Source organism: Planococcus citri, chromosome 3 (genome assembly GCF_950023065.1).
Source record: "Planococcus citri chromosome 3, ihPlaCitr1.1, whole genome shotgun sequence".
Taxonomy (NCBI): Eukaryota; Metazoa; Arthropoda; class Insecta; order Hemiptera; family Pseudococcidae; genus Planococcus; species Planococcus citri.
The window spans coordinates 60,369,349-60,383,930 of record NC_088679.1 but is presented as its reverse complement, the minus strand read 5'-3'; the positions used below and the strand labels follow the sequence as shown (position 1 = coordinate 60,383,930).

General features: G+C 35.8%; 1 protein-coding gene across 8 annotated transcripts in view; it reads left to right on the top strand.

Moving 5' to 3' along the window:
• mtd (mustard) overlaps positions 1-14,582 on the top strand; it is a 443,203-nt gene that overhangs the window by 129,934 nt on the left and 298,687 nt on the right. For 7 of the 8 annotated variants that reach the window (XM_065358688.1, XM_065358686.1, XM_065358689.1 and 4 more), the window contains exon 2: positions 8,659-9,315. The exons of the other annotated variant lie outside the window; for it this stretch is intronic. In XM_065358688.1, coding sequence (XP_065214760.1) covers positions 8,912-9,315 — 404 coding nt within the window. In that variant the 5' untranslated portion in view covers positions 8,659-8,911. The remainder of the gene's footprint in view (positions 1-8,658; positions 9,316-14,582) is intronic. 8 annotated transcript variants of the gene reach the window in all.

Sequence of the window (14,582 nt, the reverse complement as noted above, 5' to 3'; positions counted from 1 at the left end):
CCATCTGGTGGTACAGGTCGGTTAACACCTTTATCACCTTGTCCCAACACCTGGCGTTACTTTTTTCGCTCAGGAGCGCTGTTTTGCCGGCTCAAAAAAACAGCTGATTATTCCAAAGTGGCCTAAATCATACATTTTTTAAGAGTATTTGTATACAAGTGCGGTTGTGCCGGTTTTTTTCAAGTTTTTCAACGATTTTCGAGAGACGAAATTTGACGGTGCTTCGAATGAAATTGTTTCAGAAATGTATTAAATTAATGATTCGTGAATTTTTTTTTGAAAAAACGCGTTTTTCAGCTCTTTTTCGAAATTTTTAACATCAGATAATTCCAAATGGGCCTAAGTCCACTTTTTCTGACTGTTTGACGCGCTCTGGAGCTGAAAATACGCAAAATTTAAAAAATACCAATACGGTACTTTAAAGCAGAAAGATCAAGCTTCACAACCATATAATCACATCATTTATTATTGAAGCGGAAGGGCGAGAAAAACACTTATTTGTGTTTTTCTCGAAACGGAAAAAATGGACTTAGGCCGACTTGGAATTTAACCCTTCAATTTGAAAATTTCTTCCCCCCCCCCAAAACACCTCCCAAAATGAAAATTTTTCGTAGTACCGTAGAAAAGGGTCATCTACATCATATTCGCTATCAATCTGCAAAATCTCAAGCAAATCGGTTCATTCAGAGAGGCTGTGAAAATTTCAGCATAAAAAATGAAAATTTGTGAAAATTTCAGCATAAAAAATAAAAATTTATGAAAATTTCTGTTGATTTTTAATTTCTTGGGTTCCAATGTGGATTTTGACCTCTTCAGCGTCTCCTTTTGTACATCTCATCACCTTGGTCTTGCCTGCGTTTATTTTCATTCCATACTTTAATCCAGCACTGTTGATTTGGTCAATCATCTTCTGCATCTGCGCTTCTGTCCCAGCAAGCATCACTTTGTCATCTGCGTGACCTATTTTGTTAATTCTCTTGCCATTGATCTTGAATCCCATTTGTTCAATTCGCGCTTCTCTCATTATTGCTTCTGTGTACACGTAGAACGACCTAGGTGAGAGGGGGCATCCTTGCCACACACCTCTCTTCATACCACAACCGTTCTCTGAGTACTCAGTTCCAATCTTGATGTTTGCGCTCTACTTCCAATACAGGTTCTTGATTATTCACAGGTCTTTGTCATCAATATTGTATTTATTGCGAGGATCTCCAACATCCTCTCATGGTTGACACAATCAAATGCTTTCTCATAATCGACGAAGCAAGCAATGATTTCCCTATTTGCATTCAGTGCTCTTTGAATGATCACTGTCAACAGGGTGATTGCATCGCTCATCCCTTTTTTTTTTGCTACAAAGCCATATTGGGTTTTGCTTAGATTTTCATCTATCTTCTTTTCAATTCTGGCATTTATGATGGTGAATAATAGTTTCAATGAGTGGCTTATTAATGTGATGGTTCTATATTCAGAGCATTTTTGCAAGTTATTTTTTTTTTTTTGGTATTGGTACATAATTTACAGCTTTGAAGTCCTTAGGCAGCATACCTTCGTTGTATATCGTCATCTTAATGCGCAAAGTGGCCAACTCCATTTTTTGTAAATTGTTCAGGAAATGCGAAAAACAGCGTTATCAACTATTGATGTGTGTTACATAGTTAACGTTATTTATTAAAGTAAAAAAAAAAATCTGCTAAAAATTTTTTTCACTTGACACATTTTAAGCCACTTTGAGTGGAGTTAGATATTTTTCCCAACTTCAAACACAGATACTACACCAGTGAATTCACCTGAGGTAATTTTCAATGTCGGAAGTTATTTACAAAGTGTTCATCCTTTCAGATGGTGTTCATAACTCATTTTCATGTAACGTAAAAATGAAACTGTTTCACATAGCTAAATACACAGTGCGTTATCCTTTAGCGGAGTTAGATAATTTTCCCAACTTCAACCACAGATAATGGACGAATGGGCCTGCACAGGCGTGTTTTTAAGGTTTCAACTTATGAATTAAGTGAAGAAAAATTTGATGGCGCTCTTAACTCATTTTGGCCAAAAATTGGAGTTAGCCACTTTGCGTATTAAGACGACAATATTTCATTTATTTATTATCTTCAACAGCTCCTTTTCATACGCCGGTGTTAGATGTTTAATCAAGTCTACTGGTATGAGATCTTTCCCCACTGCTTTGTGGTTTCTGGCTCTCTTCACCACATTTCTCAGCTCCCACATTTCGATTCGTGGTGCCTCCTCTGTGGATGAAACTTCCATTTGAGCCAGACGTGTGTCATCTCCATACAGTTCCTGTATGTAGCTGATCCAGACCTCTTCTGTTTCTTGATTGTTAACACAATACTTTCCATCTTTTCTTCGCATATATGCTATTCCACTTTTCCTTTTCTTGTGGGCGGCCATGCATTGCAGAGACCTTTTTTTGTGGAAAATTTTAAGCAAAACAACATTATTTTTTGATAATGATAAATGATCTAGGTATTCAAGAAGGTAAAACCTATGATTTTTGGTAATTCTTTGATTTTCCTTGCTCACACAATTTCTTCCCATCTTTTTCTAACCTACCTAATTTTTACCAAAAATTTTCCGTCTGGACACCCCCCCTCCCCGTTCAACAGGATGAAATGAAGGGACAAAGATGAACACATCACAATACCTTGATATTTTTTGACACATATTGCCCAATTTTCTGATTCCACGATTCAATTTTCCAAGATTTCAAGAGAGACCCTTGCACTTTCGAAATCAGACATTGTGGGGGGAGGGGGGAGAGAACATTTGAGTACTTCCTCATAATGATATTTTTTCACCCATAGTGAGAGTTGAAGGAACCATCGTATGCAGCTTCTGTCTTATTACGATAGATCGGAATACGAATGGGCTCGACCGAATCCATCTCTTTAGCATACTAGTACATCAATGCTATCGGATCCAATTTCCCAGCTCTTATCGTATTTGCAATCGTTGTTCGCGATAAACGAAGAAAAGTATCTTCGACGAGACTTGATGTATTAATAAAGTAAAAAGGTCGCGTAAAAAGATGGCAGTTTATTTGCTGGTTTAAAAGTAAACTCGCCTCGTTGACGATACGTACATAACCCGGATCGATGGTTTTATATTATTTCAGTTCGTGGATGCCTATTTTTTATCGCATACAGTTGATTGATTGATAGACGCGGCAGCGTACTATAAGCGTCAACATTCAAGCGAAAAGATAATAAAAGCTGTTTGTAATATAAAGCGAAATATTTATAAACTGTATTACGCTTTAAAAGGTGGCTGTACGTGATACCTAATACCTATCCTATATGTATAATAGTTGCAGAATATACTCGTAGTATACCCGCCATCGCCACCATTTTTCCTCCATATCAGCGAATTTCGACGCCCCAGACTATTAATAAAATGATGTAATTACGTCGTCGTCATTATATCGCCCTGCTGCTGGACCGGTAGCTACTATAAGGTATAAGTTGAGGATTCAGCACAGAGCGTAAAAGCAGTCGTTTTTAATGGAGCTCGATTGGGTATAGGTACCTCTATACCTATACTTGGCTATTTATTCGTGATGTGTTGGAAGAGTATAGGTTTATAAGAGTCGTATTACTGTAATAAATTACAAGAAATGTGCGAAAAAAAAATTATATTTTCGTAATTTTATTTTCGATCCATCTTTTGCTAAGTGGTACGGTTAGGTAGGTACAAGGTAACCGAGAGCCGAAATATGCTCCTGGGTGAGATTAAGTCGATGTAGGGTTGAAACGACCTATTTTTATGTAATAATCCAAATAAAGCATCAACATTTATTTTAAAATACCTTGCTAGTTGAAATTTATAGCATAAAAATTGTAAATAGTTCGGCGAATATACCAATTTGTTGTTTAAATTGGAATCGTAGTTGATTTTTATGGTCGATTTTAATCGTTATTTTGACCTCTTTTTACGCATCTTCGCTCCCCTACTGCATTCTCCTCAACATAATATGAAGTACAAATCAACTCCTTCTTTTAAAAAGGTGAACAATTTTACAATTTATTGATGAGAAAAAACGAAATTTTTGACAGTCACGTGAGAATTTTTGCAATTTCTAGCAAAAAAAAAACAATTTTTTGCAAAAACGACTCTTTGATGATATTGGCAAAAGAAATTGGTTTTTTTGGCAATTTTCGGCAAAAAAGCAAAATTTTTTGGTCAAAAAGCAAATTTTCGTACAAATTTACATAATTTGAAAAAAACAAGAATTTTTGAAAATTTTTGCCATGCCACATAAGTGAAGATCTAGATATTGCATCAGTGATTTGGCAAAATTAAGTTTATTTGTTTTAAGATCTGGGTGTATCTTTTCCAAAAGTCATCCAAAGTTCTTCATCCCCTTTTCAGCTGTTTCCCTTTCTAGGAGAAGCTTCAAAGTTACTACAGTTATTGTACCTACGACGACAGCTTCTATGGAAACAACTTTTAAGGAAAATCAAAAATGGTAAAAGAAATAACTCGAGCATTATTGTTGTGGTTTGAATCACTATTTATGAAATGTATGCTGCAAGTATCTAATTTAGTATGCTAGTAAGAAGAGGCGTCGTCGTCGTCGTGTCAGTCGTACGTAGATCTAGATACACGTGTAGTGCATCAGGTCTACCCCGAGGCAGTGCCGGTTAACGTCCTTGAAAATTGAGGAAAAAACGATTGCAAACTATTAATCAGGAAGTAAGAAAGAAATGAATTCGTGCATTGAACGCTGCGCTATCGTCTCTAATCTGGTTCTCCAGTGAAATATCGTCGTCGTCGTCGCCTCACCACGTAGAAATTTTTCCATGTCAAAAAACGTGCGCATTGGATCTGGTTTATGAAGGAGGAATGAACGAAGCGAAGAGCTCATTCAGTTCGAGATGATTTCTGGTTTGACATAATTTTACTGGACGATGTGTTGTTGTGTGGTAATAAAAGGGTCTCACATTCGATACGTCGGATTTTTAGCGATGAAAAAATAACTTTTCAAGTGAAAGTACCAGTACGTTGGATCGCGAGGTTCAATGGTGCAGATATCTTATTCGCTGGGTTTCAGCTTCATCTTTAACAGGTTTATCATAGCTATGCGTCTTTGGTGTGGAGATTTTTTTTTTGTATTCTGTGTGCGTGGTATCCGGTGTGTCTCTGTCACGGATATGACTTGCGATGTCCAGCTTGAGTGCTGGAGCTGGATGGTTTGGATTTTTTTGTAGTTTTTCAATTTTTTTTTGAAATGTACTTGGTTTGGTAATTGGAGCAGAAAAATGAAAAATGATTGAAATTAGGGTGGATTCAAAAGATTTTCAATGAGATCGAATGAATGCGCAGAAAATTTCAGATCTCCAATAGGGTCATTTCATGTGAATTCGACCAAAAATGCGATTTTGGAAGCCATGCCTTTCGATTTCGCTGAAATGTTTTCACCTGCAGTTAGTTTGGTGCCAGCCCCCTCAGGGGGTGGGTGGGGGGGGGCTCAATTATTTTTACATTGTCTCGAAGTACTCAACTTCAGCAGCGCATATCTACGTCCAAAACTATGATACCTACTTTGATCAAAACCGATTTCACAGTTCGAAAGGGCATTGAATTTTGAACTTTTTTTTTTAGGTACTTTGAAGTTTTTGAAAGTTGAAAGCTGAACTTTCACATTGAACGTTCAAATTTCAAACTGGGGCTCTAAGTGGGAGCTACCGTTTAGAATTCTGAAAAAATTGCCATAGATTTACCGTTTGATGATTTTTCGAAATATTCAATTTTCGAGATGGAATTTTTCGATGGAGGGAGGAGCATCCCCTCCCCCAAATTTCGGGAAAATTTTCAAAAAAATCTGGGGCATGTGATACATTGAATTGCATGTTTTTGGCGACGCTGCACACGAATATGACGCCAGATTTTTGATTGGACCCCATCCACGGCCCCCAGCACCACCCCAAAGGGAGTAAAAGTCAAAAAAATGGTTTCATTCGTGTAACATATGAAATAGTATGTTTTCGATATCGTTGAACACGAATATAGCCTTAGTTTTTCAAATAGACTTCACCCATGGCTCCCAGAACCTCCCCAAATGGGTAAAAGTTCAAAAAATTTGTTTAATTTGGTCCACTCAAAAGTCTGATGTCATATTCTAGTTCAGCGTCACCAAAAACGTACAATTCTATATTCATTCAGCCTCTTTTGAGACCTCTCCTTATAAAAACATTACATCTGCGGTTTTTAGATCAGTTCATCAAAACGAGAAAATAATTTTCAAACTTAGTTGTTTTTAAAAATATAAAATTTATGTCTTGAAATAAAAAATGAAGAATTGTGAATTTTCGTGAGCTTTTGCCCTCACCTCGCTCGGGCCCCATTTATATTTTTTAAAATGTTACTATTTCTTGAAAAATTAAAATGCTAAAGCCATGAGAACCAACTTTTTGCATAATCAAAAATGCAAGGGGAAGATGTTGTTTTAGGTTTCAAATTATCTATTTTTTACACCTTTCGCCTTCGCTGACCAAAGTTGGAGGGTTGAAAAATTGGCTTCTCACATCGAAAATAATGTTGTTTTACTTTTAAAAAATTAATTTTCGAAAGCCTTTGCCCTCGCTTCGCTCGGACTTTTAATCCTGTTTTTGAATATATGTGACCTGGTCTATGGAAAGGTACCTGAGGTTCGAAAAATCGTTTTTCGTTTTCTTTACTATTTTCTATAAGTGTATGAAATTTAATGCTCTTTCTAATGAGCAACACCGCTAATCACAGAAATTATCGTTTTTTTCATCAAAATACACGTTTCAAAAAATCAAAAATACAAAAATTTTTCATTCATTTTCTATTTTTTTTTAATTTTTAAAAATTATTATTTTTTAAAAAAATAGGTAGATAGATACTTGTATTTTTTTTGATGTTTTGAGTTCTGACTTAGGTTTTTTTTGACGTTTTGGGTTCTAGCTTCAGTTTTTCAGAAGCTCACAAAAACTCAATGAAATGTTGGAGCTATGAAAATCAACTTTTTGTATCTGTTATTTTACTTTTCAAATTATCAATTTTTCAAAGCTTTTGCTCTCGCTTCACTCGGGCAAATTTGAATTTATTCTACAGTGTACTTTTTCAAAATTTTTCAAAGTGGATTAAAAATTAACTTCAGAAATTCAAGAAACATAACCAAATTGACATCTGCAGGGTTGAACGGGTTCAAAAAACATTTCATTCAAAAGTACCAAAAAGTACAACTTTTTTATGTTGAAACCTGGGGGGGGGGGTTGTAATTGCATGATTATTACACCCGTCGTGTGAGAGTTGAGAGTTAAAATCAAGTTGGTTAGATTGAGTTTTTTAATTTAGTCTATGAATTTTTTAATTTCAGAAGGGTGTTGAACATGATGTTTTTGTACCTCACAAAACTGTAAATTTTCTGAAGCTTTCGCCCTCGGAAATCGAAACCATTTTGTCTCTTTTTAAATTTGATTTTCAAAAGATAGATCAGGGAAAAAAACCACTAAAAATAGCACGAAAGCAATTGAGAATTTTGAATTTTGGATTTCAGTACCAGCCTTGCGAACAATTCAAATTTTTTATCGAGTATAAAAACGTTGTTTTTTTTAAATGTAAAATTATTCAACCTTTTTTGTGGCCAACTCCCTCTTCCAAGATTTCTTCAATTAGCGTGAAAAATACTGGAGGGGAAGGGGGTCTGGGGTGAAAAGATTGAGAAAATTTCAGTCTCACCCCCTCCCCTCTCCGAAAACAGAGCTTCTGGGTTTATTTTATGACCTCTAGTTCGTTTCAAAAGTTACCAATGAGAAGGTCATCGTATATACGAGATTTCCACCAATTTTTCCTACATTTTGAGGCAAAACTCATATTGATTGGCAGTAATAATGATTACGATATGTTCTGGTAATTGAATATGAATGTGACAAAAGTCGAAGTGCGAGAATGTGCTGAGTCAGTTTGAAGATGCGGGAAATTGGCCGACCGAATACCATAAAAGGGTTCATGGTCTTGGGAAGTAAACAGGAAGGAAATGTTCGCAAGAAATTCTTTCTTCCCGTTTGAAGGATATCTCTTCTCATCACCGAACGCCGTCAAGTTGAGTGTTTGCACAGAACGACGTCTTCGGTCTTCGTTGTCTTTAGCTGGAAATTAAACGCATAGTCATGCGTTAGATTGACTCGGATGGAAATGTACCTCTACCTATGTACGTATAGATGCTGTACTCGATGCTCGATACTCGATGCTGTTGCTCGGTTGTACATGCATCTCGCCGTCGTTTTATTTTAATAGCACCTCGAGCGAATTTCCTACTTAGATGTTATTGTCTTGTCGGTTGAACAGGTAACGGTTAATAGGTTAATTGATATTTCGATGTCGGGGGAATGGGCAAGGGTGGTGGCATCATCGTGAACGTACCATTTGATTATTGTACGACGGCCACAGAGTTGTAACGTTTTGAAATGACGACGATTATTTTTATTATTTCATCAGCTCACGTATATACGGACAATCAGCGAAAAAAAAAATTAATTACGTTTGATTACGACGTATTGCGAATGTGTCTCGATTGTAGCTAGCGTGTAATATCGTACAATATTGCTAATTTTTCGCATTTTAGTTCGATGCTTTTTAGTAATACGAGTATTTTTTTTTCTTTTTTAGGTTTTATCGGAGGAAACGATTTTAATGGCAGCTTTGTAGTTTTGTTTCGCGCTGTTTTATTATTTTATCTTGTGTTTTAAAGCTTTTTTTTCTATTTTCTTTCGAGTAGATGATTTTTATTAGAGTTTTAATATTTCTATTGTAGTGTGTTTTTCGCGCGTTGTGCTTTCTTTTTATTTTTTTTATATTTATGTATATTTTTTTTATATCGTATAATTTTGTGTCGGATGATTAAAAAAATTCGTCGTGCATCATGTCTTTGGAGTTATATATGCCGAAATTGATAAATAACAACAACAACACCGAAATAGGATCATCGAGGAAGAAATGGGGTACAACAATGGCGTCGTTATCCAGTCTAAACGAAGTCTCTGATTACGAAAACGGTGATTTCAATTCGACGGAAAATATTCGACGAGCGTTTAGCCCACCGCCGGTGATCAGACGTGATTCGGATGTGCCTCGTGAAGAGCAACGTCCCAGGAGGAAATCGTGGCACGTTGGTAAATTCGAAAAGAAACGACGTAAAGGTATCCCGTTTATTGGCGGATTGCATCTGGGTAGCAAGGAATCATCTGGGTCTACATCGCCGACTGGTTACGAGAAACATAAACGTGGATCGTGGTGGAATGCATTTGTACCGGATCATTGGCCGAGGTAGGTGGTTTTTTTGGGCAAATCGTACTGGTGAAGGTGTTATTTTATCGTGTAGGATTTTGTAACTATTTGAGTGTAGATGCGTTTTGCATGTTGCCTTTGAAATTTAGTGAGTATTTTGTTGGCATTTTGCAGTCCAATTTGGTATGAGAAAATTAGCTTTAGAAATTTGTTATCGAGCAAATGTTGGAAAATTAGAGTTGGTGTGGGTAGAATTATTGTACACGTGAAGTGAAATGATAAAAGGGTGATTTTTGTTCGAATCTTGATCATTTGAAATGGTATTTTGGTGAGAGGTGCTGTAGAAATCAGATTTGGGTTCAGTAAAGTTTTTGTAGGCATTAGTCCGAAATGTCAGAAAATACAATTTTTGGATTTTCGCAGTTGCACAAAGGGGGGGGGGGATGAACCCAAATATCTCGAATTATCAAAATAGCTCGGTAAAAATATGTAAAATTATTCAAAAGTGACTTTGTAATCTGTCAAAATGAGTTAAAATTTCACTAAAATTACAAAAATTTCAACGATTTTTTTTGGGGCATTTCAAAACAACTTTGTGCTTTAAACGGGGTTATGATTTTTGAGGGTTTTAAAAGTGGTGTCATGCGACCAATCAAAATGGATTAAAACTTCGCGAAAAATTGAAATATTTCAACGAAAACGTAATTCGAGCATTTTTGAAGAATTTTGAGCCCATAATTGGGTGGTGATTTTTAGAATTCTCGAAAAAGGTATGATGCGATCAGTAAAAATGTGTTAAAATTTCACCAAAATTACAAAAATTTTAACGAAATTTATTTTGAATATTTTAGAACAAAATGGGGGGAGGGGGGAGGGGGTCATGATTTTTGAGGTTTTAAAAGCGACGTCATGCGACCTATCAAAATGAGTTAAAATTTCGTGAAAAATTGAAATATTTCAACGAAAACGTAATTTGAGCATTTTTGAAGAATTTCGAGCCCATAATTGGGTGGTGATTTTTAGAATTCTGGAAAAAGGTATGATGCGACCAGTAAAAATGAGTTAAAATGTCACCAAAATTACAAAAATTTTAACGAATTTTTTTTTGAATATTTTAAAACAACTTTCAGCTTAAAATGAGGGGGGTGGGGGTCATGATTTTTGAGGTCTTAAAAGCAGCGTCATGCGACCTATCAAAATGAGTTAAAATTTCGTGAAAAATTGAAATATTCCAACAAAAACGTAATTTGAGCATTTTTGAAGAATTTTGAGCCCATAAATCGCGTCATGATTTTTAGAATTCTCCAAAAAAGTGTGATGTGACCTGTCAAACTGAGTTAATCCGAAAGAATGAAAAATTTATATTACATTTTTTTTTTTAGCACTCTTGAAGAATTTTGAACTTGAATTTGAGTTTTGATTTTCAGATATTTTTAAACAGGAGCCATGTGACTCATCAAAAGAGTTCATAATTTTAGGAGAAATTGAAAATTTTCTATTAAAACTTTTTTGGGCATTTTTGAAAAATGTTGAGCTCATAAATTGGGTCATAATTTTTAGATCCAAAAAAAAAGGTGTGATGCGACCTGTCAAACTGAGTTGAAATTTCGGAAAGAATGAAAAATTTATAATAAAATTTTTTTCAGCACATTTGAAGAATTTTGAACTTGAATGTGGGTCTTGATTTTCAGGATTTTTAAAAAAGTGCCATGTGACTCATCAAAATGGGTTACAATTTCAGTATAAAATCAAAATTTTCCATCAGAAACTTTTTTGAGCCAAACCAAAAATATTTCCTTCACCCTTCCTAAAATCGCATACAGTACCTATTTCAGGAAAAATTGCGTATCTGGTGATTCAAAAATATGCATTTACCTAAATTTTGTGATGAAATTTCATTTTCTACGTAAAAGAGAGGAATATCAGGGTGTCTAACAGTCATGAAAGAAATGAAAGTCATGAAAAAGTCACGAATTTTGCTCGAAACACACTTGAATTTTTTTTAAAAAGCTAACAAAATGAAAAAAATTGAATAAAAAATTTCTTCAAAAAGGTCAGAAATTTGAAAAAATGTCCTCGCAGTTTCAAGTTATTTAATTGGGGGGGGGGGGTATATGTGGTAAAAATGTGAAAAATAGGTCATAAAAAGTCATGATTTTTTGTTTGGGAGTTTTGTTAGATGCCCTGAATAGGAATTATTCATTGAAAGATTGTGCCAAATCAGAAGTGCATTTTTGAGGAAAGGGGTAAAAATTAAGGAATGAGCTTTAGAGGCTGATTTCGACCTTGAGGTTATCTTTAATCTCGCAATAAGCCCCGAATTTCATAAAATTGGAAACAATTTTTGATTTATGCTAGTCTGGGTTTTCCTAAGGTGTCGATTTCAGATCCGGTTTCAAAAATGAAACATGAAAATAAGTGCATTATGATTTTTTCCTAAATATTTACAATGATAGCGATCAGATTTTGTATTTTGAAAATTAATTTTTCTGCGAAAAATTCCAATTTTGAACTTTCATAAATTTTAATGAATGAATTTGAATACTTGCGCGTACTTTTGCCGACGTTATTTTATGTGGTTTCAGAAGTAGATTTCAAAACGAAAAATATGAACTTGACAAAAACATCGACTCCTACCCTCCTTCACCTCGCCCCACCGAAAGAGTAGTAAAATTAAAATAGAACTCATCTAAGCCGCAATGAAATGAGGATTAAAAATTGGTAAAGATAAAGCTCTATTGAGGAATTTTCCGTCACGACCTACCACAACAGCCTAATTAAATACTTAGTATTAGTAATGTATTTGTGAATGCTGTAAATGATGGTGAAGAGTGAGAAGAGTGTGAACACTGGGAAATCTCATTCGAAATTTTAAGCTTTTCGATTCCCACCCTCATCTCTTCTCTGCCACTGGTGAAAACATTATACGACTTCTTGAAAGTCGTAGCTCCCCCTCCTTCCATCCACCACTTCCCAGCACACGATTTGATCGTTCTTTAGTTGAAAAGAAAACATCAAAATGGGTACAGCATTATTCGAAAATATATAAGTAAACGACGGCGACGGAAATAAATAAGAAGCCGACGATGAAATAACGATGCCTGGTGTTTTGTGTGAATACACGGAGGAACGATGTAATAAAATAAGTGAAAGGACGAGAGGAGAAAGGACGAAGGCATTCTTTCCACGCCAACCTGTATTAAAATTTAATTAAAATTTGCGCAAATCCACGTCACTTACTTCATAGTGGCACACATTTTATATATGTTTTATACGTACGTACATGGCATGGCGTAGAAAACTTGGTAGAATGGGATTTTGGAGGAAACCCATTAACACGGTTGAAATTTTACGCGAGCACGAGTCAAGATCATTTAAAGATTTCTCAAATTAAAGCAAAGAGGGGAGGGGGCAGGGGGAAATCCGGAACTGTGCGTATATACGCGAATGTTACAACTTTAATACTTACAATATGTGTTAGGTTAGTGTATCTGTATACTGTATACGTATTTAAATAGCAAGAAAGTTCGGTTCGCATAAAAGATTAAGAATTATAGCAGGGGAAAACAATATGCCTATGCACGTCACATGTTCGACGGTATAGAATGCGATAGCTTTAGAATTCCACTTCGAATGTACTCGTAATACTCAAGAAGAGAAATCACAGGCAGGGTTAAATTGAAGTCAGATTCGAGGTTTAAATGAAGTGTGTTTTTTGGCCTTTTTTTTTTAACGTCATCGGCAAGTTGCCAAAATTGGAAAATTTTCTCTCTTTTCATCACATTCGTAACGTAGCATCGGTTAAGGTTGAAATATTATTACCTACGGGAGGGAGAGAGGGAAACAGCTAAATTATTTGGGCCGTTTCCGCGCTCTATACCTATACACGATGGAAAGGTACGGGGAAGTGGTACTGTTTGAAAATGACACCAGACCGTGTGGTGTTTTTCATACTCGTATAGCTTGAGGTTGAATTTTATATTAATCAAGGAAATTTGGTCGTTGGTTTTTTCATTTTCCATTTCGGGGCGCGCTTTAACAAATTACACAACGTCGTGCTAATCGGTGTATTTTGCTCGTGCGAGCGTGAAATAACCGTTTTGCAAATTCCACGCGAGCTTTTGGTTTGGCTTCGTAGTACAAATGGCGCGCGAAAGGAGAAGATCGCAGGGTGGTAAATACTACGAGACGAGTATTTCTTTTGATAACGCAATCGAAAATTTTATGTTTGTTTTGTGTGTTAAGCCGCAAGCTTTTATAATAGTGTTTTTATAGTTCATCGAAGCGTTCTGATTGTTGAGTTTATATCGGTCGGGGTTCTGTTCCGATGGTGCCGGTATATCGGTGCCGTTTGTTATGATTTTCTTACCCGAGCTCGCGTGGTGGGTTTTCCGGTACCTCAGGTTTTAATGAATTTTATTCTCTCTAGACGCCGCGTCGAGTTTTTCAACCGTGTAAGCGCGAAAGTGTCGATGGGGAAGTTTACTTTTCTCGCTATATGTTTGTACCTACGAGTACGTGTGAAATATGTATTTTTTTTGAGCGAATTTTCCTCAAGATTGGAATTAACTACTGGGTCTTTCGTGTGAATTTGATTTTGGATGAAGATATTTTCGACTGAATATCTTTCAATGTCGCTTATATCTTTACTTGTTAAGGTCGCTAGCCACTGCAGGGATGATTGCGTAGATTTTCTCTGAAAATTTTAACAGCTGTCTTTTTCTCATCCAGGATTTCTTGTTCAACTATGGTGAATCTCGTATTGATCATTTCGTCTGAAAGATCTTGATAGTGGTCTTCATTCACCATTATGAGGGAATACACGAATACACAGTGAGCGCATTTTGAAATTCTATCGTGGGCATAAATGAGACCGTCTAATTGGTCAAACAAAATGACACAAAAGCATCAAAAAAAGGGAGCATTTTACCTGGGTAGCACAAAAACATGAAAATATGTGGTATAGAAATTTCTTCAGAAGGCACAAAAATTTCTAAAACAAATTGGTGTCAAGTAGGGTGATTCAAAGAACAATAGAAAAAACTTTATGTTTTGATTTTTTGAACTTACCACCTAGAAGTGTTCCATTTGGTTAGAAAACACTTCACAAAAAATTTTAGGTCAAAAAAGTAATATTTAGAGGTCGCGCAGGAGAGTTGAATGTTGAGAAGGTATGAGCGCATCGAGCAAAAACTTTCCATGGTTGTGCGCTGGGGAATGCAGCGTTGCATTCCCTTGTTGGATCAAAGCAGTATTACACAACGTTATCCCCTTTACAATGTATGATAGGTAGGGCTAGTCTTTGG